We start from the raw sequence: 26171 nt of genomic DNA on the forward strand, positions 1-26171 counted from the left end.
CTGCCTGCGTGGGTCAGCCTGTCTTGGCCTTTTCATCATATCTTAATTGCTGTTTCGGTTAAACAGAGGATGAAAGTATATATTAAGTCGACAGAGATACTGTCAGGTTAGGATTAAATAACATTTACTGCAGAGAAAGCATAAAAGATTCCTGGAGTACTAAATGTTGTTACTACAAATGCAGCTTTAAAAAATCTGGGAAAAAAAAAACTTTAATATGTATTTTTTACTGTATAAAACTTACAGATCCTTATAAGACGAATTTTGGCCCTGAAAACACAACATAAATTGAAACATATAGCTAGAGATTAAAAAACTGCTGGGAGTTACAAGACCAAAATTTGTAGTTAAGAGAGCGTTGGTAACTTAGGGTATCAAAAAACTTTGGTTAGAATTAGATTTCTGGTACTCGTGATGGCTTCCTGCGCCCCTTCCATAAAATGGTTAAAAGCTGTGTTTTTCCTGCCATATATGATTATGCCAAATTTTATTTACATAGATATGTGCATATCTATATTAACTGTGAAGGGAATGTCCAAAGTTGGCATCTCATATTAAAACCTCCATGTTCTCTGTCAGTGATGACTCAAATCCAGTGTTGTCTCAGTTCAGCCCACTTGATGGGGTTCTTCAAGACTGGGATTACAAACCAAGAGTCTTTCTCTTTTTTGTAAATGTTAACATTTGTTTTTCTCGTCTTGTTACAAGTTCAGTAGTTACCTGTGTGATTTAATTGAAATACCCTTTCTTCTTTCACTGTTTTGTAGCTTATCTTCAGGGCTGGGCAAACTACATGTACTTGTAATGCAGGTGTACATGGTAAACACAGCTGTCTGTTTATGCACTGTGAACTGCATGATTTGGGCTTTATTAAGGGATAAAATTCTAATTTAATGCAATTTTGCATGTGCTCGTGGGTCACTGAAAGTAAAGAATATGAATGAAAAGATGAAAATATTGGGGAAAAAAAAATATTCCGTATTTTCTACTTCGCAGCTTCCATACCTCTGCTTATGGACAGCTAGAAAATGTTCTCAGAGCCATTGTGCCTTTACAGAATACAGATATAGGGCTACACATTTATTTACATATGTTCATGCAGTATGAAATGTTATAAATAATGTTATAAATTTTGATATGCAAAAGTATTTAGAGCGTTTTACATTTTATTCAGTAGCTATTGTAGTCTAGGGCTGAGTAGGATCAGACTTCAATATTTAAAGGATGTCTCTAAATCTTCTATGAAATGCCTGTGGGAACCTAGACAAATCACTTGCAAAAATAGCCCATTCCTCAGGTTTTATATAACTAATATGACATGAAACAGTGTAATACTATTTGCCAGGTACTCTACTGTGCCTTGGTGATGATGATTCTGTGTTCTTCTTTGCTTTTGAATTAACTTTATTTTAAAAAAGTGTAATGTGTTTGAGGTTGTTCCCGTAAAATTAGACACTTGAAAGCAGAGATTTAAATAAGTAAATAAAGAACTTATCTCCTTGTTCTAGAAAAAGTTCCTGAAGTTAATACAATTTCAATGCCTTTTCATTTCCCACTCCAGACCTTCTTTTATTTATGCTGACAATTCCAGAATGAGTGGAGCAGGAACATGTGATCTTTTGCATATGTGCATATTATTTATGACCATTGTGCAGAGTTTGCTAATGGCATTTTTGTGGTTTAAAAGGAATGGGTTGCTTATTTAAAAGACTACTGTCATGACCTGATTGTATTTTTTCATTAAAAATGCTTATACATTTTCTTTTTTTTCCTCCCTCTCAGTTTTGCTTTACAGAGCAAGTTTCTTCAGAAGAGGAAGAAGGGATTTCATTTCCAGAGAGTGTATGTCGATTCACGTGTCACATTGAGAGCTACTTTGTTAGTTGTCCTCAAGTTCTTTATCAGAACATGTCATCGCACGGCTGTATACCCCTTGTGACTGCCACATACTGCAAAAGGCGATCTGACTAGTTCCTGCCCTGCTTGGAGACCTGTGTATGTGTGCTTCCATTTGCCAGTTGAAAGTTGGTTCTTCGCAAGCGTGCTAAGAAACAAATGCAGGCTTGAGGCGCTCTTTCAGAGAAGCAAATGATTTATGCCAGCCATGTCACTAGCTGAATGGGTTTCACAGCCCTCCAACTCTGTGGGCCTTTGTTAGTAGTCACACCGCGACTTGTTGACCTGCAACGTTAATGTTGAGCGTGTTGTGTTTTAAGGTTTTGAGGAAAATGCAGAGACGGCATAGCAGCAACACTGACAGCGTTCCTCCTGAAAGGTAAATCTTTTTCCGTCTTTTTGCCTCCATTTTTCTCTCCAGAAGGGAATGGTCTGATTTAAGCGTATGGTGTGTTTTACAAGATGAAAGCTCAAAAGTGAGAAAGGCATATACTTCCTGTGCAAGTAGTGTGGCCAGGCTTTCTGCTCGAGTTCAGAGAGATTAGAGACAGATTTACTTTTCTCCTTCCTGTCAGTTATTGCCTCCTACCAACTTTCTATTCCCTGCCAGTTGCAGGGGGGTTGGACTAGATGACCTTTAAAGGTCCCTTCCATCTCAAAGCATTCTATGATTCTACAGTGTTTCTTATTTCATGATCCAGTATGGCACTTAAGGAGACAGTTGGCTTAGCATAGGCAGGACGTTTTGGAGCTCTAGAAGCGCGATTCGTGGCGCAGTCCTGTGGGGATCCTGGGTGCTATCAATCTGAAAGGATCAGTCTGTATGAACAGAGGCTATTTATACTTCTGTTATTAAGATGTTTTAAAAGTCTGCTGGTCTGAAGCTCCCAACTCCTATGACTTAGTATTTTATAAAGATTTTGGGTGATCCTTTACATCGTCCCAGAATCTGTATCTAGCTTCATATATGTGAATATTTAGAAGTAGAATACCTCTAATTCACTTCTGTAATTATAACATCAGCAAGGGAGGCTTGCCACTGTTGTTGTTCGGGTACTAAATATTCCCTTGTGCTTTCCCAGGGTTAGAGCTTGACTCTTTCTTTTTTTCTAAAGAAGAAACTAATGTAATTACTCTAAGACAAAGATGGAACTAACGAATTTCATTGCTCTGGCTGAGCTGAGATTGTAAGTGAAAGATCGTGATCACAAGCAGTCACTAAGTATTTCTTAGTGGTTTTGCAGGTAGAGATGAAGCTTGATGTCATGACCACTTCTAGCATGGTACCATTCTTGATTTCAGGGGAAAAGAAAGCCATCTTCAACTTTTTCTGCATGATGCTGCCCAAGCCTCAGTGCAGTCTGTGGGTTTTACATCAGCAGGCAAGCCTGGGGCTTGAGAAACACATAAGATGTTGTGTGGGTCCTCTCATCTGCATTGTAGAGCTCTCTGAGTCTGTACAGACTTGTAAGGCACTTTGGGATCTGTTGGAGTGGTTAAAATATGTTCAGGATAGGTGTCTATTATTGAGTGCAAAAGATAAGCAGAGTAACGTCAATTAGTTTTTATAAATGCTTCTGTTTTTTAACAGGGTAAATAGGTATTGACAGTAACATAGGCTGAAGGTTTTCTGACTGTAGAATGAAATGCTGTTGCCACTGGTCGTCACTTTTGTTAACTTCAGCAGACTCTCAGTTCCATCCTTGTTTATTTGTTTTTAAACATGTCCCTGATTAATTCCTTCCTGCTGAAAGCAGAGTCTTGTATCCTGGTAGTATTGTTCCAGACAATACTTGTGTCTTTATCTGTAACACTGGGTTCTACCCAATTTGTTTGTTCTGTTCCCGGACATAAGTACTTACACATTATGTCCCTGTCTTCTGTATACATCCCTGGATTGTAAAGTTAGGTGTAAAATCCAAGATCTGGTTGATGAATATTTTGAACCAAGAAGAGGTGTGCAATATCTTGTTGACTTGATTCCTTGTTGGAGCCTGTGGAGAGACACTGGGAATGGGGTGTAGCTGTAGAAAGCCTTATTAGGAGTTTACTTAGTGGGAAGGTATGCCCTGAGAGGTTTGAAGCTATCTCCAGAGTGAGATGAAAGGCAGTGCTCTGTGCCCTGTAAGATGCCTGGGGAGGCTTTTGAACCCATGGGAGAGAGAGGGTTAAGGGCCCTGTATGTGCTGCATGTGCTGTCTCAGCTTGTGACCACTATTTCTAAAGTTAGAAATCTCCAAGGATTAAAATCAAGAGAGACTGAAGCTCTGCAACATGCCTTATTTGTGGGCTTTGCCTCTTGCTGAGCTTTATTTATTCTTTACTCTCCTTTTGCAAGTTAGAGATGTATTTGCTGTCTGCCAAGCGTTTACTACCTAATGATTGTTCTACTTGTTACCTGTATTGTTCCCTGTCATCTAAACTTTACATGTGTTCATTTCAGTACCACAGAACTGAGTTCAGGCGAAGAAAGCATATTTTCTTTTGGTTCTAGGATGAAGATATTAAGACTTGCTTTTTGGAATCTGGCTATAATCTAACAAGCTCAGGAGGGAATCAGTGCCAGATCTAATTCTGTCCAGTGCCCAGTAATTTGAGTACATCCATGCCCAATTTGCTGAGAATATCAAAATAAAATAATTTCTCTTGACCCATGAGCACATCCTTCACTTATAATATTTGTTGGGCCAGGGACACACAAGCAGCTCTCAACGCTTCTCTTCCCCAGTTGACTCTGTCTCTTGTTTGTGTTATTCATCAGTAGGCAAGTAGTGATCATCCCTAAAGAGAGACAGAAGATTTTGGGGGTAGGTCATTTCTTTGAGTTAGCTTGATTAATTTGGTTGTATATAATGTGACCTGTCTTGGTTGCACTGTGTAAAGTTACATGTTTTTTTGTATGTTTTTCTTTAAATATTAAACTCATTATAGAAGATATTGAATTTGGTATCGGATGGGTTATTTCTTTGGTTTCTCCAAAAGTAAAGGGGGTGTTTGGGAACTCTGTTCCTTAGATGAAGGAACTGGTGCATTTTCATGAGTTCTTTAGAATTACTCTGATCTTAGGAGTCTGATTACTGACCTCTAGTTCTGCAACTGAGACTTTCCAACAGCAAAAAGAGTGAAAAACGTCTGTCATCTGGAGATCTGTGTATTCTGATAGTGTGTGAGGAACTCTTAAATGACTACAGTCAGGATTGGGCTAAAAGACTGAGAAGTTCTGTTGCACTCGTTTTTGTTTAATCACTTTTTTCTAATCTCCATCCACTGCAGAAACCGGAGCCAAACAGTCAGTTCTGAAACCAGCGTGGATGAAAGTGGAGTTTTTGAAAGTCTGAAGGCCGAAGCTTCCTCGCCACAACAGCTGTTCTCAGGCCTGGCAGGTATCCCGTCGGGCACCATCACAGCCACGCCATTCCAGTCAGGTTTGGTTCTGGGCTCTTCAGCAGGAGGTGGGGAAGTATTCATTCAGATGCCAGCCCCAAGGGAGGAAGGGACCAGTCGTACTGAAGGAGCCCCATTTCACCACCGGCAGTCGTCCCATCATTTCCACCATGGCCATCACCGGGGTTCATCGCTACTGCACATGGCAGGAGGGGACCGCCACGGGCATGCTGAGGAAGGCAGTGACGAACAAGCTGGAACTCCAGCCCCAGCTCTTTCAGAGTTAAAAGCTGTGATCGGTTGGCTGCAGAAGGGACTTCCCTTCATCTTGATCCTCCTGGCTAAACTTTGTTTCCAGCATAAGCTTGGTAAGCATCTATCCTTCTTGGATTGTAACTGTACTAGAGGGTGGTTAGTAAGCTTTATCATGCTGTGGTGTCTGATACCTTTATCCACGTGACAGTGTCTAGAGGTAGTCTAGCATGAAGGGGACATATTCAAAAGCATGGCATAATGCATTTGATAAATTCATCCTTTCAGTCCAAGCTGTTTTCATCTCTGTCAGTCCCATCTGTTTCCTGTCCTGACCTGTGGGAGATCAGTTCTGTACCTTTTCCTAATCTCTCCTTGACGTTCCTGTAGGGGCTGCGGATGTTACCAAGGCTTCTCCCTCAGACCTCTCTCTAGGAGAGATGGGGAGAGCTTACATTAGTGATTAGCAAAAGCCTCTGTATAGTACAGAAGGGCTCAGAGGGATGAGACACTTGTATAGCTAGAAGGATGGCAGTTGTGAAATCAAGCCAAACAGCATCAACAGTTACACATTGCAGTCCTGATCTTCAGAGTTCCCTAAGAAATATGTCTATCCAGGTTTCTTTAACAGTACCTGAATTTTTCAGCCCATCAGTGGTCATGTAAAATCTATTCATCTAATCCTCCTCTTGCTACAAAATTGTATGTGTGGCATGTCTGAGGATGCTTACTCCTTCTGGGAGTAGTATGCTGAGATTATTATCCCAGGGAAGCCAGTAATGCTTGAGTTTAGTCCACTTACAGCTCTGTCAGTATTCCCAAAACCAGGAATTGATTCATGTCTGCAACATCTTGCTCTTTGGACCTGGTATCCTGTATGGTTTTGATAGTGTGTCCTGTCCTCCATGAGCTGCTGAACTGCTATTGTAATGCTGTCATCTAGCTGTGTTCTGTTTGCACAGTGCAGCCACAATTTGCAGCACTTCTTTTCTCCTTCAGCACAGAACCTGATGTTAGAACAGAGTGTTTGTATGGGGCTGGGTGGCAAGTGCTCACTGCAGTACCTTCACTTCCATTTAGCTTGAATTTGAACTTTATATGAGCTCAGACTGCCCTGTTTTAGTCACCTGTTTTAATAGGTGACTAAATAGTCACAGTCATTTTGATTCCCAGTGCATCCAGAATATCACCCAGTAATTTTTTTTCTAAGTTTGAGATGCTGACATCAAATGGCTTAGGACTGAAGATCCTCCTACCCCGCCGTATATACTTTGACAGTGTCTTTCCCTGCAGGGATTGCTGTGTGCATTGGAATGGCCAGCACATTCGCATATGCCAACTCTACACTCCGAGAACAGGTTGCTCTGAAGGTGAGTACAGCATCTTATCTTCCCAAGCAACATTGCTCCTTGTATACAAAACAATGTCTATGTTGAACCTTCTTTTGCAGTGTAGGGATGAATGCCATTATATGGATACAGAAGAAGATCTCAGAAGAAGAGTATCGTGCTGTAATCCTTACTTCCTCTTCCTGCTTCTCCCCATTGATGCTCTCCCACAGTTTCCATCCTGCTCTTTTGTGAAAGCGTGGCATAGTAAAACGAAGAGAGGAAAAGTCAGGGATTTTGTAATCTGCTTCTGGTTCTGCCACTGACTGGCAGTGCATCTTGAAGCACTTCTCTGCACCTTTCCCTATTATGTACAGCAGAGGTGCTGAAACCTATTTCACTAGTTAATGATGACATTTAATTTATTTGCATTTAGATAATGTTTTGAGATGTTCAGCTGAAGGATTTTGTAGATGTATTGCTTGTTAGTATCTTTATAATGCTTTGTTGATAATATTCTTAGAATATAAATAAAGCAGCAGATCTTTTGGGGTATTATGAACTTCAGTGTCAGCAGAATACTTCAACAGGACTAAATGCACAAGACTAGAATTGCTTTTTTGTAAAACTGACATGGGTGGCACAAGCGTATACTTATATCTACCAGCAGCAGTGGAATAAATGTGATACGATGCTGAATGAAGAGATAAATTGCACAATCGTGTAATAAATTGCTGTTGCCTTGCACTTTGCACCTCTGCCTTTCCAGCAGTGTGCCCATTAATCCGCCTGCTTTAAATCTCAACCTAACATCCCTGGCTGTTGAATAGCTACAAAGAGCTATTTTCTTAATAAATCAGCTCACAAGAAAAATGCTGGGTTTTTTTTTCCTCCCAGGAGTAAAATTTACTCACCAAAATTACACTGGGCCAAGACCCAGGACAAGGTCTTCTGCCACCCAGCTTCTTTCTATAATGTTCCTTGTCTTTTGAAATGCAAAATTTTTACTTCTTTTGATGTTTAATTATTTTTTCAGTCAAAAATGCATGTTCTAGAACCTCAATGCATTCAGATAACATTCATATCTGCTGCATGTAGTGATGGGTTTACGTTATATTTGATTTAGCTAAGCCTTCTTGTAAGTGACTTTGACTCTATTTCTAAAACACCCCTTTCATGAAGTGTCATTCCAGACAGGTGGCAGCTCAGAATTATAGTATAATATATGGAACTGACTTTTTTTTTTTAGCCTGCTTGTCAAACTGCATTTTAAATATCAGGAGAGTTTAGATGTCCCAAGAAAGATCCCAACTTTGAAAATTGTGTTCTGCAAGTAAGGCTGTCATTTTCACCAGTGTATTTCCATTAATTTCTCTGAAGTTACTTTATTTGAAAAGGTTAGGTGAGTGAGAGCCATTTCTGCTTGTGTTTATATATGTCTTTACCTAGCAGCCTATTTCTTAGTCCTATGTAAATAAACTGATTACTGAACACTTAGTTGCATATTTGTGTCCCCTGGGTTAGTCTTGCATTTTTCAGCAGTCGAAGGCTCAGCACAACCCTTAAGACTTTGAATTTATCTATCTATCTTCTCTGCTTCTTTTTCTTGCTCAGGAGAAGAGATCAGTGTTGGTTGTCTTCTGGATCCTGGCCTTTCTTACTGGAAACACCTTGTACTTGCTTTACACATTCAGCTCTCAGCAGCTGTACAACAGGTGGGCAAAACTTACACTGTACATGATGGAAGCAGGTGATAATTGCCAGGGAGGAAAAGAGGGAAGCCCACTTTTCCCCACACTTTGGGATGAAGTGTGCGTACTTAAGGTATCTGCTGTCTTTGTTACATCTTTGTAATACCTTTCGGTGGAGGAAAATAATGTGTGCGTCGCTTCTACCAGTGGACTATGCTCCTATCAATAAATGACATAACCAGGGTCTAAATGGGCCAGGGTGTGATGATATAGTACAGTGCTGCTGCTTGAAACATGTACGCTTGCAATTTTCTTATGTATCAAAGCAGGGTGGGTACTTTTTTATCGTGGGACTTCTGAATTTCTGTTTTTACCACTGCGACTGAACATAAAGGGCAGGTGTTGGAAGCAGATAAGAAACTGACCCACGGATTTTCCTCTTCCTGTAATGTTTTCTCTTCAGTCTATCAAGCTTTGAGTCCATTACAGGAGATAAACTGGAGATGAAATAGTAGTGTTTTACTTCAGTGTCCTCAGGGCTTGGAGGCATTTGGATCTGGGGTAATTAAGATTAGCCTGCACTTCCAAATTCTGACTAAAGTAGTTCTCAAATACAGAAAAGTTAGTATCCATGGATTTGGTTCAGTACTATCCGTTCTTATTATAAAGCAGGGATTAAATGACAGGTAGGAAACAAAGATACAGAACTTAAGCAAGGGGATGTTAGCAGAGTAGATAGCAAGAAACGGAGCAATATCAAACCTAGTTACTTGAGAAAGTAGTTTTGATATTAGTAGCTAAAACCATATGAATTATCTTCCCAATGACAATTTTATTTCTCCCACTGAAGGGGACTTAGAACTTCAGATTGAAAATAAAATGTGTGTAACATGCGTCAGTTGGGTTATGGCAGGATGGCTCTTGGGTATGTTTTTTCTGTCATTTATTTAATTGCTTCCCTGCTTCTTCTCACCAATGCTGTCTGTGCAGTGGAAGAGTCAAGGTCTGCCCACAACCCTGGTAGCCTTTGGAATTGCCCCTAATGTATTTGGGTTTCGTAGTTGGAAAGCTGTGTATGTAAATGCTTCTAGAAAGGGGGAGAGATGAGAAGGCTTGTATGTGTGGGTCCGAATGAGAGATGGCAAGCCAGGGGATACTCTGTATAGCGCTTGTGGGAGGGAATGGAAGACAAGGAACAGGTATGGCAGAAAGGTGTGAAAGCATGAAGAAGAAATTTGTTTGCAACACAGGGAAACAGCGTGTCTCTAAGAAGAAGGTTAAATGCATGAATGGGACTAGTTTAAAATAAAGGATAAATCATCTAAAATAAAAGGGTTTCAGCAACTTGGGGACATCCTACACGCTGTTCAGGGCGTGGTTTATTAACGGTGAACAGACTGGGCAACAGCTTCACTGAAAAGCCCGATTCCTGCGAGTGTTGTAGTGGTGCTTGGTGTGTCATGCTTGGACTAGTGTATCAGTTGCTTGCTGTGTGGGGACCTGTGACTATTCATGAGGCAGGCCTGTGAAATTAGAAATAGGTGCTTCGGTTTTGTTTCTTTCTGGCTTATTTTTCATTTCCTGATTTATTTACTTTTTGCTTGTTTCTAGTGCATGTATAGTAGTTAAGTCTCTGATTCTGTTTCTGTTTTTAGGGTGTAATTTTACCTGTTGTGCTGTGCCAATGTTGTGAGTATTTTAAATTCATGTTCAGGCTTTTCATTCTGGGTTGGTTATTTTACTTTTGCTTTTTTTTGGTTAAGTTTTTGCTTTCTACCATGAGGTTTTAGTAGATAAATATCCTGAAGAGGAATCCTGGTTTTTCAGTGTGAGTAGGGTCCAGTCCTCATTGCTGCTCAGGTCAGTAGCTCCTGCCCATTGCTAGATGAAGTACTGCTGTCCTGGACTCCCCTTCTTTAAAGAGCAAATGTTCTGCTCTGTCAATAACATAACAAAAAGGGGCACTACCTTTTTGGATCTTTGGTTCAGGTAAGAGTTGCTAATTAACAAAGCCCAGCTCTTGGTCTGCTTCAGACAGTGGCAAGCCACTGTCAGCATGACACACCTGAAGTTCTGACCTTTCTGCCATGTCTGATACAGTGCTTCCTTTGTCACCAGTTTGTTTCACATGCACAGGTAGCTTTAGAGACTGCTGCCTCTGCAGTAGTTCTACCTGTGGCAAGCCAGCCTCAGAGGAGCAAGACATAGTGGTCTTGACTTGGCCATGACTTCCCCAAGGAATCATAACTACTAATGACTTGGACTTCAAAGGATAAGCTTTTGCAGTCATATCTGATAGAGCAAGCCTGTGGACTAAGGGCACTGTCATTAGACCAAAGGCTCTTTTACAGTGTGAATTGCAGGTTATGGAGATCCCAATCTTCCAGAACAGATTTTGTACATGTTGGGTCCTGTTTTCTGATAGTGGGCAAACCCGCTGACCTCAGTAGAAATGGGCAAGAACAGACAAAGTCAAGAGGCCCAGAGGAACCACGGGACTAATTTGCATGTCTTATTCCTATTGCCCTTGAGAACTTCAGTGAAGTTCAGTGGAGTTCCTAGGCTTTCTCTGGCCAGCAGTGGATACAGCTGGTATCAAGAAGCTTAAGTGAAGTTCTTTTCATTGGTATTTGAGCCTTGTTGTCATGCCTTTCAGCCTTATATTTCTGAAACCCAACCTTGAGAGGCTGGACTTCTTCGACCTGATGTGGATTGTGGGGATTGCAGACTTTGTACTGAAGTACCTCACCATCGCGCTGAAATGCCTAATTGTTGCCCTGCCTAAGATCATCCTAGCTGTCAAGTCAAAGGTAAGAGTCTCTTTTCTTCTTGATATATGGATGTTTGTCTTTGATAATCGGATACTTTACAACATGTTTGCCGCATGAAATGTGGGTGGAAGAGTAAAAATAATAAAATCTCTGATAAAACTTTGGAAGGAAGTCAGCGAGGTAATGAGTTTTGGGTTTTGAGCCATCACAGACCTGAGCAAGGGTTTGGTAATGCCAGCAAGTAGCTGAAGTCCAGAGAGAGAGATGTAAGCATTGCTTGAGAAGGAATAGGTACTAGCAGTGGGATAACTGCTTTTCTGGTTGACTTTGTTCTAAGTTTTGTTTTCTGAGTAATCTCTGTAAATAGATATTTCTGAAGCACAAATGTCTTCATTTAATGGAAAGAAATTGCAAGTACTTGTCTCTTTGGCTTTCCACTGGCGTCAAAGAAGTAACAGTATTAAATTGAAGCTACTGATGCCACAAAAGACAGCGCCAGTTCTAACCATGGGTGAAGAAATGTTTTAACTAAATGGTTAACATACTTAAATGTTTATAAAATCATATGTGGACTAGGCCTAACTTTAGAAACTTTCTCACGACATTCTCTCTTTTGAAATACCTTTTCATATTTTTTTACTCTTACAGATCTGTCATGCTGCCCCTTCCTCCACTTAGGAGGGTCTGCATTTCAGTGGCAAATGTAGCAATGTGTATTATTTGCATTTGGTAAAAAAACTTTCTGGCAGCTGTTGGGATGAAAGGCACTATATAGATGCCAGATATTATCATTAATTGCTGAAAGTCTCAGGCAGGGCACTTAAGAGGATATCTAAACTGGGAATAGTTTTGCTTACAAATGACATGGGTGGCAAGGGAGTTGAGCAGTTTGTTCCTGCACAGCAGGGCTATTCGAGATGGTTATTAATTTATTTCTGGCAATTGTCCAGCTCTTTTTTTCCCTTCTTCTTCTATTATTATTATTTTATTTTGAGAGATTAATGTGCTAGGTCAGAGCATAATCCAGCCTGGGGAGGGAGGGAAAAGCGATGTGAATAGTCTTCCCAAGATAAATTGCAGTGTTGGAAAAGGTTCACAGCCTTTGCTTGCTTGTCTGAGAGCTATCCCAAGTACTCATTAATCCTTGTCGGGAGAGAAGAAAGAGAAGGGGTCTTTATTTGCAGCTACAGTGGGAGGCTGGTAAGATCACATCTGTCAAGGGCCTATAATGACTCAGAGCACAGATGCTTCATTTTTAATACCTTTTTCTGGATAGCAATATTTCTCACTTTTTTTAAGTCTCTTTTTGTCTTAGGATGTTGTTGATGGTCTCACTGTCCCTTGACATCTGAGACTGCTGTTACCTACCACTATGGATCTGGATTTATTTTTATCCCCCTCTCTACACTGCATCCATTAAGCCAACCAGGGATGAGATCTGGTGTAACAAATTAAGCAAGATCAAACTGGGATGGGAGAGCTCCAAGACAACCCCAGGATGCCATAGAAATTGTAATTGGTAACCACATAGCTGAGCTCTTTCCCTGAGCCTGGTGACCCAGATTACTTCCACAGGCCAGTTCAATGCTACGCATTTTATTTTTCAGATGAGTTTTTTTTAAATGGAAGCTCTTTCTGAGTTAGAACAGTTCTATTGCACTTTAGGCACATTAACTTTGACCAAATTCTTATCAAGTTATTTGCTATCTTAATACTTGCCAGAAACAACGTTATTCTCTTCCTCCCCATATGCTTATAGTAGTGTTCCTGCTTGAAGCCTTTCTTGTAGTTTATGAGTTTCTGGGTGGCTGTCACTTAATGGTAGCAGGTAGCAAGCTGCTGGAGAAATATAAGTTAAATTCACAGAGTAGAGCTAGAAGATTTTTTCAAAATATACATACTGAGAATTTTTCTGCCAATGTAACTAGTCAGAACAGCAGCCTCCAGCTCCCTATAATATAGGGCCTGAAGTGGAGATTGTTGCACTGTCAGGGACAGAGTTCAGCACAGCTGTGAATGGGATAGAGGTATTTAATCTTGAGCTTCCTTGCAGTACCTTCTGGCTGGCAGTCAGTAATAGATGATAAAACTTGCCCATGGATGGCATAGCAGGGACTTTGATCATTCTGCACCCAACCTCTGAGCAGGACCTTCAGATTTTCCTCATTTTGGAAGTTCAGAGGCACTTCCAAAGCTAGTCTGGCTTTTCATGCTGCTCCTTGAGATTCTAGTCTTCTCTGAATACTATGTGGTTTTCACTGATGCATGCGTAGCCTTTCTAGTACGAGGCATCTCCTCTGAATGTCCTTCTTTTAAGTCTCTAACCTCTTCATATCCATTGTGATTGGAGCAAGATCAGATTCTTTTCTTTTTCTTCTACATATCAAAGTCTTCATATCTTCCCTCAGTCTTCTCTGTAGACTGAACAACACCAATTTTTTGAGTCTTTTCTCAGAGATCATTCATTCCAGATTTTATTATTCTCTTCTGGACTGTCTTCAGTCCCCACTGTTTTCCACGCCATTTCTCCAGTCTGTCCAGATGAGTTTGGATTATAATCCTTCTTTCCAGTGTGTTTACAGCCTTTCCCAGTTTAGTGTCAGCTGCACATTTGATAAGCCTACTTTGTTCCATCAAGATCACTAATGAAAATAGTTAATAGTACTAAACTCTGCTTGCCTCAGATGCTTCTTTTCATTTTGACAGTAAACACATGAAAAATTTGGGCTAGAGCACTCAGTTCTTGCAGTCTAAGGTACCTGGATCATGTATTCCTAGTATGGCCCCATCACAGGAAGGGCAGCATTTGGTTTAAGATGACATCATAGAATCGTTAAGGTTGGAAAAGACCCTTAAGATCATCGAGTCCAACCTACCACTACCAAGTCCACCACTAAACCATGTCCTCGAGCACCGCATCTAACCGGCTTTTAAATACCTCCAGGGATGGAGACTCAACCCCTTCCCTGGGCAGCCTGTGCCAGTGCCTGACAACCCTTTCGGTGAAGAAGTTTTTCCTACTATCCAACCTAAACCTCCCCTGGCGCAGCTTGAGGCCATTTCCTCTTGTCCTATCGCTTGTTACTAGGGAGAAGAGACTGACCCCCACCTCGCTACAGCCTCCTTTTAGGTAGTTGTAGAGAGCAATAAGGTCTCCCCTCAGCCTCCTCTTCTCCAGGCTGAACAACCCCAGCTCCCCCAGCCGCTCCTCACAAGACTTGTGCTCCAGACCCTTCACCAACTTCGTTGCCCTTCTCTGGCCACGCTCCAGCCCCTCGATGTCCTTCTTGGGGTGAGGGGCCCAACACTGAACACAGTACCCGAGGTGCGGCCTCACCAGTGCCGAGTACAGGGGCACTATCACCTCCCTGGTCCTGCTGGCCACACTATTCCTGATACAAGCCAAGATGCCATTGGCCCTCTTGGCCACCTGAGCACACTGCTGGCTCATGTTCAGCCAGTTGTTGACCAGCACCCCCAGGTCCTTTACCGCCAGGCAGCTCTCCAGCCACTCCTCCCCAAGCCTGTAGCATTGCATGAGGTTGTTGTGACCCAAGTGCAGGACCCAGTACTGAGCCTTGTGACATCAAGAACCATCTTGGATTTATAGCATCAGTTCATGCTCTAATAACTGAGAAAAGGCAAACTAAAATTGAAATGCAGAAAAAGAGGTTTGCCTTTGCAACCTGAATAGAGAGAAGAGTGAACATGATGAGTGCTTGAAGTGTGAAGCATGAAGACTACTATATTATGGGGGTACAACTAGCCGGAGTTCTCCAAGCTTGAATACCTCAGAAACAGAATATCTCTGCAAGCAACCCCTCCAAAGAATGAGGGAAGATTGAAAATTTGACAAAATAGTCCCAGAACTTTCCCAGGTTCCAAACCAGCCTGGAAAACAGAGGTGCCAAGAGAGGCTGGAAGGCAGGGAAAGAAGAGCTTGCAAATCGGGGAGAAAACCAGAAAATGGAAGGTATCCCCAACATCAGACTCCAGTCTTGCACCTCTGCAATCAGCGGGAGTTTGCGGGAGAAGGAGCCTACCTGTGGCTAAAGATGTCCCCTCCTCCCCCATGAGCTGTAATGGGCACATCAAGCTGAGTACAAGTTTTAATAGCAGCTGGGCTCATAATTTCTTTGGAAGGGGGGCTTGGCTCCCACCCTGCATGCTGAAGGCTCTCCATTAAAAAAGGCAAATAAGATCATTTGGTTCAATATAAAATGAATTAAAGTAAATTAAACTGCAGGAGCCATGTGGCCTGCAGAGCCCTGCATTGTTGTACACACATAAATGGCAGCTTTTCATTTTCACTGCTAAGGAATGACAGCTTGAGGGGGGTGGAATTAAAAATAAGGAAATAAATAATAAAAAGACACAGTTGCCAAAGATTTCGTTTAGGAAATCCCAGGTGCCTGCAAGTCTTCCATCCCCTCCTCATGCTGTTGTCAGCAATCTAGGCTGATATCCTGGAGAATGGAGTGGAGCATGGGGGGGAACAGGGAGAAAGAAAACCAAACCGAAAGGACTGTAAGAAACTGGTATCCCAGGTTCTTTTATATATAGATATATATATATATGTCTTAATGGCTGGTATATAAGAAAGGCCCTAAGTAAGAATTCTTTTTGCATGCTCAGTACAGATGTGCAGCCAAGTTACAAGGGGCTGCATTTCCAGAAGACTGAAAATTCAAAAGGAAAGCACTAACGTTTGTTTGTTGAAAACATAGTATGAAACTACTATTGAATAAATACTTGTCAGTTTTGTTTGAAAGCTGGATCTAGACATTGCAAATGAGTTTTGTGGCAAGACTGGCGTTACTCATTTGAAGTTTTTTCTTCATGCTGTTCAAATGGTGTCAGGGGCAAATGTACAAATACTAGTCCACACTAGCACTGTGGACTCCTCATTTCATCTTTGAAAATGTTTGCTTGGGGGTTTTTTTGGTTGGATGATTTTTTTGGTGCTTTTTTTTTTAAAGTACCATCTCATCAAATCTGGTTGGAGAAAACGTGGCCTGTATGTGGCAGCCATTCTTTACACAGTTTTGCACTTGGACTTTGGACCAGATACCGTTTTCAGGTGCATACCATGCTTCCTAGCAGAGATGGCTACAACTCTGCCATGTAAACTGGCACGTTAAGGCTTCCGTATTCCTTCTGAAGCTGCACCTTGGACATGAAAGAAATATCAGAATGTCTTTTGCATGAAGCAGTATTATTTGGATCATTCAGCTGAAGCAAACTATCTTAAGGCAATGTATTACAGTGTCAGCTGATCAGTGATAACTGTGTATTCTGTGAGTCTGAAGCTAGCAAGATTTGATTTTGAGTAGCCCCAGTGCTCTTCCATGTTCTAATGGAGCACAAGCATGTCCACAGTTGCTTTGGTTATCATGTCACCACCTGTTTCTGTCTCTGTGCACAGCCACATATAATGAAGCAGTTTGTAAGGAAAATGAGCACTTACCTTACAATGATTAGAATTGTTCTGCAACCTGCCTCCATCTTGTGTCAGAGCTCAGCTCCATGGGATACCATGGGCCAAAATCCTGGTGCCCAGCCTTTCTCACTGGGCAGACTGACCCTTCCTCGATCACATGAGTAGCTGCACAAATGACTTGCATGTGCAGAAGTTTTATCCTCCTTGAGCAACAAGCTCTTCTTGCACTAGGCATTCATGTCAAATAACCCATGACGTAGAACAAAGTCCATCTTTCTGCATCGGGGGAAAGAAGGCAAGCTGGAGGAGTTCGCTGCTGCCAAAGCACTTTCTCTAGGCCACAGCCTCTTCCAGAAGGCTCACATTAGGAGTGAAGGTGCCAGAGGGAAGTTGTGTTAATTGGTGATGGCAGGAGGCCTTCTAATGTCGCTGCAGCTTCTCTTTCATCATGGGACCAGATATTTATCAATCATTTAACATGAATTTTGTGTACATTTTTTTTTGTCCTGAGAAAAACAGGGTCTCTCGGAGCATTTGAGTCTTCTAGATGCTGATCAAAAAATACAGAAGCATTAAAACAAGCACTGGGAGCAGGCACATACGTGATGTGTTACAAAAAATATCTGGGTAAAGATCTTCGTGTTCCTTGTCTGTGCTCTCTTGTACTGCACGATATGCAAGTTAATCCTGGTCTTCTCTAATAGTATGGCTAAAGTGGTGTTTCCAGATAGGTGATAGCCTATCCTCTCATTACCCTCTCCTTGATGATCTTGAATGCTGTTTGGGGGAACTGATGCAGAAATAGATTCACTCTTCTTGGACAACAGTCTGAGCTTTGATCCTCTAGAGCCACAGGAACTACATGATGGTTCTGCAGAGACTTTTCCCTATTGCAGCCTGGGACAGATGCAGTGTCCCAGAGCCAGAAACGTGGGATTTATTACTTATGAAAGAAAAAGACTCACTAAAGCATAAGACTAGGTACTGAGGAACTGGGACTCTTTCTGTCCCTCTCCTTAACACACTTTGAAAGTCACTGCTACTAAACTTTTTAAAGGAATCATTGCTCTTTGGTGCCTTCCAAGTTTAACTTTCCAGTTTAAGATAGCCAAGATGTGACTTTCAGAAGGGCTGTGCACTAACTAAAAATCTCATTTTTCCCTCTAGTCCCACCTTGGAATTACTCCTCATTAGTCTTGGATGGATTTTCACCAGCATCCTCTGTGCCACAACCCTGTTTACTGCTCCTACCCAACACTTTCTTATATTGGCAATAGGACCTGAAATCTCAGCAGAGCCTGCTCTCCTCTGATCCAAATTGCCAGCAGGTCTCAAAAGTTTTTTCTAGCATCTTCCTGTTTCAGAATATGTCCTAATGCTGCTGGCAACAGAACAAGTGAGACTTGGAACTTCCCTTGAGTGCTAATCACAACTTACAGTTGCCTCATTGCAACTTCTCTCACTTCTCTTACATCCCATTTTAATTCCGCTGGGTAAAACCTTAGCATGCCTTTCTGTTTCCTTCTGCGGAGGCACACATGCACACTTATGCAAAGCCTTATGTCAAAAGAGACCACAAAGTCAGTGCTCGGGTAGGCTATGTGGGAATTAGCATTGCTTCTGCAGCTGTAATTTGCCCCCTTTGGTGTGTATATATTGTGATTCAATTTTTAATTATGTGATTCCATGTTATCTTTCTGTAAGACTTCTTCCATCCATCAGCAGTGTATGCTGTACCCCACGGATGAAGCAAGGTGAGGTATTGAAAGAAGCTGTTGTAGAAATTGGAAAGTGCATAGAGAACGAAGAGACCATTGGAAGAAGAAGAATGTTCTACAAGTTAAAGTTGAATGCTACACGGGAGAATTAAATTCCATCCTTTTCATTGCCAAATAATTTCTCTGTGATTCTAGAAAAGCCCTGTACAGCTGCAAACTGAAGTCAGTGGTCTAGCTTTTAATGGTAATGTGGGCGATAAAATTAAGTGCTTTATAAAAAGTCTAATCCCAGACATCTCAACTTGGACACCAAAACAACCTTACCTTAACCTTAGTCTTTCCGTGTCTCATGTTTTCATTTAGAAAATGCAGAGAATAGCTGTCCCTTATGTCAGCCAGCAATGTGAAAATAAGGTGTTTTTATAAAATCTTTTACTGTAGTGGTGATGTCATAAAAAGACTGAAGAAATTTTGGTAGTTTTCTGCTCTGAGGAGTGCTCGAATAGCATGAAGTGATAGGATGCAAATCTGCTATTAGAGTAATGAGGGTATAACAAAATACTAAAGTCACGTGCTTAATGAGTACCCTCACCCTCTGTGAAACAATAGTATGTGTTCGCATCATTAGACTGTACAACACTGCATGGACAGAAGGAAAATTGCAATTGTATGAAAATCCTGCATTCTGCTCTTCCAAAATAACTGCTTGATTTAAAGTATAAAAGTGGTCTTTCTCTGTGGTGAGGGAGGTAGAGGAAAATGGAGGGTTATACTCGAGTCATTGACTTAGTTTTTAACAAAACAGTCTGGAAAAAAAAAGGAATCAAAATTTCACCATGTGGTATCACAAGGCTCATGAGCAGAGTTGCTATAATTAGATCCACAGCACAGTCCGCTGCCACTCGTGCTAATGAAGTGTTTGATAACAGTAGTAGTAGGCTGTCAGCTTTTACAGTAACTGACCCTACAGAGGAAGCAGGGTGAGCACTGTACTTCTTACATTTTAGTCAGGCTTAACTCCAGCCTGTTGCGAGGGTTTGATGAGAGCAGAGCAGGGACTCTTTTCTGGTATCTGGCTCTACGCTAACCAGGAGCTGTAATTTCAGGTAATACCCTATTTAATCTCTGCAGTCCAGCAAGGTGATATGCTTGCTCTGGAAGGCTGGCTCCTGCACAGTCCAGTCATGCATTGGGGCTGGCTCACAGGCTCACCAAAAATAGCTTGCACTGATCTTAGAGAGCTGTTCAATCTCTATAGAGTCTATTCAACAGAAGATTCCCAGATTCACATGGATTTTTATGAAACAGGAAAAGTCACCTAAGAGGCAGGCCTTGCCTTATTTCAAGCTAGTGCTCCAAGTCAGATGCACAGGAGAAATAATTGTATTTGTGCTTAATGTAACACACAGTTCTTCCTAATCTTGATGAGAAATAGCTGAAATACTTCAGGTTAGTTTTCAGGCAAAATCCAGCTTGAGACAAAGATTTGGCTTTGAAAACTTCAACCTAGATAGCCAAGATATAACAAATCTGAAAAGCAGAAGACAGAAAGGTATATTGAGTGTACTTACAAGTGATGGGTGCCGCCTGCAATAAGTTACTGCTATCAGAAGGCTAAATTTTGCTGCTGAAATTATAGGGAACAACCCTTGTTTTCTAAGCTTCTGGCTCAGAAGGAAGACTCCACTTCTGCTGCAGCCCTTTGTAGAATTACTTCTGATTTTTTAGGCACTTTTCCTAGTTTAGAAAAGGGCTGGTGTGTTGTACTGAGGACCGAGATGCCTGACAAGACTGACATTTCTGTAAGCATTTATTGTAGCACTAGTTCTCTTTTAAAAGATGCTCAGCTGTCCTTGTATTGCTTCCCTCCTCCTAGCTGTAATCACTCTAAGCTTCTCTCTTAAATGGTCAAGTGGGTGGTGTTCATGGGCTGGATGGAGAAATGCATCCATTTAAAACTTAACTGCACTCTTGTGAGGGTGTTAACAAGTATCTAGCTGCTAAGATACCCTGATACCCTGCAGTTGCCATTGAAGATTGAAGATTGGCATTAGGTAAAGGAATTGTGAAAGCTTTGTAAAGGGTGGAGATTTTGTGGTTAGAAAATTGAAATTTGTCACTTGCTGCATGTTCATTTTATAGCCATGCTTTCCCACTTCCAATTCCTGGGTGGGACCTCTAGGGCTGCCTGTGACCCATCTTTTCTTACGTCTTGCTGGGGGCTCTAGTGTTTTTAGTGCCTCAAAAGCTTCTGTTGTAGATGACTTTCAGCTCTGATGCCCCGAATGCTGATTCCAGAAGTTCCATCTGATGCAATGAGAAAGTAAGCAGTGACCTGTCCCAGCCCAGCCTGCTAGGGAAGCAAGGCTAAATAAAACAAGATGAGTGTGAGCCTGGTGGGAGGAACAAGTCAGAGAAAGCAAACAGTTTGCTGCCTTTAGCTTGCTGGTAGCTTTCATCAGAGCTGGCTGAGGAGGGGGAGGAGGAGAACTGCCTGTGTGAAGGGAAGGAAGTGACAGCGTAGTCATTAGCAGACTGCGACCCTCTGTCACAGGGGCTCCTGAAATAAACGATGATTGTATTGAAGCATGAGGCTGGATAGAGACCTCTGTGCTAATTTAATAAATTGCTTGCATTTAGGACCCCAGATTGTTGCTGTTACATTTTTGCTATGTGATGCCACCTGGGATTAGCAAGGAGGAGGGGAGGGGGGGAGAGGAAGAAAGCAGCCCAGGTCCGTTAGCAACCGCTGGTGTGACCTCACTCCTTGTCCCAGGGGGGATATGAGATCATGAGAATGCCAGAGCTCTCTGAAGGATTCGATTTGTTCAGTACAGCAGGATGGCCTGCCGAGTGATCTCATCTGAGACCCTAGGGAAGGGCGCTAGCTGCTGCTAGCCTCGTTGACTGCGGAGGACTTAATCCCCACTCCAAATCTCACCAATTAACGATTGACCTGTGATGACATCACTGATGACAAAGCTAACTGGGACAACACAGCAAAATTCCAGGGGAATTTCCCCCTTCTCCATAATCTTATCAAATAAAAGAATTTTGACATGTCAAAAACAAAGCTTTCAGTCCAGATGTCATTGCAGATTAAGCATAGTTCTGGCTCACAGCTTGCCCTGACCTAGTGCCCTGTCACCAGTTCTCCCTTTTAAACAGTGTGGGACAGGACATAAACAGGTCCTCATTAAGATGGGGGGACCCTAAATTAGATAGCCTTATTTAGCCAGCTTCTTAGCCCTAGTCTTAGGTGCTTTAAAACAGAAATCACGTGGCAAGAAAAATCCATTTCAGTTGTTGCACCTCATAGTTGTAGTAATCCAGGAGGGCATTTATGTTACCTTGCAGGTGTCCTTCAAGGAAGGAAAGCTTTCTAATTGGAGTAAACACCAGAAAGGCAAGGACAGCTTTGGTGAAGGTTTACAAAGAATGCTGCCCATTCTTTGAGTCTCTTTTGAGAGAGAAGTGTTTCAACCAGCATGCTTCCCCCCTCCTCCCCCTTTCTTTCTTAAGGTCCTCAGGAAGATTAGGTATCTGAGTTTAAAATGCCTTGAGGGTTTTTTTTCAGAGCTAGTCTTTTTATCTGTGTACTGTACAGGATCCAACACACACCTGAGTGGAAGGATGCTAGCAAATAGGTAATTAATTTGATTTCTTGGGATCATCTAGAAAGTTGTCAGGAGGACTAATGTCACCTTATATTTAAATCTCTGTACCTTCAGAAGGGGGTATAGGATCAAAGCAGCTTACCTTGTATTCCTTTTCTCATTATTAATAGTATCTACAATTTACATCATATTCATCTCTGTAAGTCTGAACCTCTGCTGTTGGCGCTCTGTAGCATTGCACAGATATGCAATAAGGTGTATATCCATAACCTGCTCTAAGAGTTTAAGATTCAAAAGTGTAGAATAGCTGGATAAATGACAGAGCAAGAGGAACACTAAGAAACAATGAAGTGATAGTTATCCTTTCTAGGCGCCAAGTTAAATGGCTGCAAGAAAGCAGCATCTCATGAATACCGGTCTTCGCACCATTTAACAGAGTGTGTAGGTGGACAGTGAACACAATTCCTATAAGGTTCAAGCCCTGCACCTGTTAAGTGCTCTTCTTTTGACTTCCTGATAGTAATCACGTATCGCTTGTTTGTTTTACAGGGAAAGTTTTACCTGGTTATTGAGGAGCTGAGCCAGCTGTTTCGCTCCCTTGTCCCCATCCAGCTATGGTATAAATACATCATGGGAGATGATCCGTCCAGCAGCTACTTCCTAGGTGGGATCCTGATCATCCTGTATAGCCTCTGCAAGGCAAGTACCACCTCATTAATAACCTCTATGAGAACTGTAGCAAGAGCAGAGAAAGAAACACAGCTGAGAGGAAAAAAATAACCTTTTGATTGTTGCTGTTGCTACCCAGGAAGGGAAGCTGCAGCAGCTGGGGACACCATGTGTTTTAGTTGCCAAAAGCATTTTGCTTCACCAGTGTGTGGGCATTAGAAGATCTGTGACTGCTTATGTAGTGTTGCATCAGGCTGATGAAGTCATTGCTGCTTTCTAATACCTCTCTATAAAGGCTAGGGGAGAATGGGAGTGGAGTCTTGGGGAACCAGTACTGGGAGAGAGGTTAGTGTCTCCAGGCTTCTAAATGCAACACTGAAAGGAAGGTTGCAGACAGTTAAATGTTTCTTAAGAGCACAAAGTCTGCCTGCACAATTGGAAATGGTGTGACTTATTTAGAAAAGTCCCAAGTCTGAAGTCTAGAAAGAGTTGTATTTCTAATTGTGTGTATTGAACCCTGCCTAGGGGCAGAGCAGTAGCTGAAGCAAACAATGATACACCTGTGTTATCCATCCCTCTGAGAAAGGCCAAGGGAGTCAAGCTTGCTGCAGCCCTGATGCTTGTCTCTGCCTAGGAGAAAGGGGCTAATGGCTTTGCAGAAGCAGACTGAAAAACAGGAGAGAATATATCTAAGCTGAAAACAGCTCAAAGGGATTAATGGATTGGTGAGCAATACAACGTCATACTATAGGTCTTATGCAAGATGTGGCTGCAGTTGCAGCTGTATGTTGTATAGGAATGGGGCAATGCAACCCTTGCTGTCAAGGAATTTACAATTTTTGTAGGCAAGATAGGCAGAGGAGGTCATGGGAAGTGAAATGACTTGGTCACAGCAGGTCTGTGATCAAGCCAGAAACAGAGCAAACAGTGCCAGAATAGAAAGCACACGAGACCAGTGTAGTTCCCTGCACACCCACCCATTCTCTCAGCTATGTGTTTCCTGCTCTTTACCCTGTGCTGTGGGAGAGGATTGTTGTCCCTTTCAAAGATGTCATTGTCTGGATCCCCTCTAGACAACAGTATCCAACCCTTCCTCACCCTTCTGCCTTGTCAGGTATACAGATCACAGGTCAGGTCAGGTATACAGATCACAATTACAAGGACAGATTTCAGGTGATCTTTCTGGTGTCCCTCCTTGCAAAAGTTACTCAACAGGGGATGCTTACCTGCAGTTCTACATGCCATTTCTTATATCTGGAGAAGTCATCATAGTGTGAAGCAGCAGTGGGGGCCATCTGCTCCTTGAAGAAAGGGGAGCCAAGCACAGAAACACAGCTGGCAGGGCAAGGGCCTCACCAGCCAGGGCCCAGCCCCACAGCACCCAAACAAGACAAGCAGAGCAGGCCTGGAGGTGACAGCCAGGTTCAAAGAGTCCAGATCTTCAGGGGGTGAGGCAGGTGCAAGATAAAGCCAGAATATCAATCCACAGGTCAGGATCAGGTCTGGTGAAGGCAGCCAGGGTCAGACACAGTCCAACAATTGCAGCACATAGCCATAGTGATGAGGCAGGCTCAAGGTGGGGGTGGGAGGTTGCTCCATGTGCTGGGGTGTCCAGATCAGTGGGACCTGTAGCTAGGCTGTGGTGGGTTGACCCTGGCTGGATACCAGGTACCCACCAAAGCCACTCTATCACTCCTCCTCCTCAGCAGGAACAAGGAGATAAAATATAACAAAAAGCTCGTGGGTTGAGATAAGGGCAGGGAGATCATTCACCAATTACTGTCACAGGCAAAAGAGACCTGACTTGGGGAAGTTAGTTTAATTTATTACTAATCAAATCAGAGAAGGGTAATGAGAAATAAAACCAAATCTTAAAACACCTTCCCCACACCCCTCCCTTCTTCCCAGGCTCAACTTTACTCCTTTATCTCCTCCCTGTCCAGTGGCACGAGGGGACAGGGAATGGGGGTTGCTGCCAGTTCATCACACGCTGTCTCTGCCGCTCCTTCCTCCTCAGGGGGAGGGCTCCTCACACTCTTCCCTTGCTCCAGCATGGGCTCCCTCCCAGGGCAGACAGTCCTCCACAAACTTCTCCAACATGAGTCCTTCCCACAGGCTGCAGTTCTTCACGAACTGCTCCAGTGTGGCTCCCTGCCACAGGGTGCAGTCCTTCAGGAACAGACTACTCCAGCATGGGTCCCTTGTGGGGTCAGAAGTCCTGCCAGCAAACCTGCTCCAGCCTGGGCTGGACGTCCACAGGTCCTGCCAGGAGCCTGCTCCAGCACAGGCTTCCCATGGGGTCACAGCCTCCTTCAGGCATCCACCTGCTCTGGTGTAGGGTTATCCACAGGCTGCAGGTGGATATCTGCTCAACTGTGGACCTCCATGGGCTGCAGGGGGACAGCCTGCCTCACCATGGTCTTCCCCACAGGCTGCAGGGGATTCTCTGCTCCAGCACCTGGAGCACCTCCTCCCCCTTCTTCTTCACTGACCTTGGTGTCTGCAGGGTTGTTGCTCTCACATATTCTCACTCCTCTCTCCAGCTGCAGTTGCTGTTGCACAGTAACTTTTTCCCCTTCTTAAATACGTTATCCCAGAGGTGCTACCACCATTGCTGATAGGCTTGGCCTTGGCCAGCAGCGGGTTCATCTTGGAGCCAGCTGGCATTGGCTCTATCAAACACAGGGGAAGCTTCGAGCAGCTTCTCACAGAAGCCACCCCTGTAGCCCCTCATTACCAAAACCTTGCCACACAAACCCAATATGTAGGCACAGGTATAGCTATGGCTTGAAACTAGCACTTGCACAGCACAGCTCAAACATGAACTGAAGCCTCCAAGGCTGAGCTTAAATAGAGCTCCTGGGCCCATGGGCAGGGATTGTGGGTGGAGACCCCAGCTGAGGCTCATCAGGGCCATGAAGGCCTATTAATGCACTTAGGGCCCTGACACATAGCTGCAAGCAGTTTGTTATGGGCTAGCTTGATGTTTCTCTACTATGGAGCCTTTATAGGTGGTGGTGCGATAATCTAGATCGGAAAAGCAACCTTATTTTGAAAAGTTCTGCTGATCTGTTATTTAGAAGCTCCATGAGGAGAGAAGGACAGCTATTTACTAGCCTTGACTATAACTTAGGACCAGGACTGGGGTTCACTTGTGTGAAAGTGCATTGGCTACAACCTATACCTTTAACATGCATGTTTCTTCCTTTAATTCATCTAGTTCATCAGAGGGAATGGATGGATAGGCCAGCTGAAGGGTGATAGGTCCAGGAATATGTCCCAGGTCATTGTGTGGCAGCTACTTAGTACCGCAGATGTGGCCAGGTTAGGATTAGACCTCTGCACGCTAGAGACATTGCTTGGAAGTGAAAGAAGAGTGGGAGCACACTCTTCCAATAGAGATCA

At 42.8% G+C, this 26171-nt stretch overlaps 1 protein-coding gene across 6 annotated transcripts in view; it reads left to right on the plus strand.

Moving 5' to 3' along the window:
• Positions 1-26171, plus strand: part of RNFT2 (ring finger protein, transmembrane 2) — a 42318-nt gene that overhangs the window by 1221 nt on the left and 14926 nt on the right. For 5 of the 6 annotated variants that reach the window (XM_087768825.1, XM_087768822.1, XM_087768827.1 and 2 more), the window contains 6 exons: positions 1783-2275; positions 5170-5648; positions 6826-6902; positions 8475-8575; positions 11208-11361; positions 22647-22796. In XM_087768825.1, coding sequence (XP_087624951.1) covers positions 2193-2275; positions 5170-5648; positions 6826-6902; positions 8475-8575; positions 11208-11361; positions 22647-22796 — 1044 coding nt within the window. In that variant the 5' untranslated portion in view covers positions 1783-2192. The remainder of the gene's footprint in view (positions 1-1782; positions 2276-5169; positions 5649-6825; positions 6903-8474; positions 8576-11207; positions 11362-22646; positions 22797-26171) is intronic. The other variant, XM_087768824.1, reaches the window with a different exon arrangement.

The sequence above is a fragment of the Nipponia nippon genome, unplaced genomic scaffold (assembly GCF_047370975.1).
Source record: "Nipponia nippon isolate SJK-2023a ecotype South Korea unplaced genomic scaffold, ASM4737097v1 scaffold_30, whole genome shotgun sequence".
Taxonomy (NCBI): Eukaryota; Metazoa; Chordata; class Aves; order Pelecaniformes; family Threskiornithidae; genus Nipponia; species Nipponia nippon.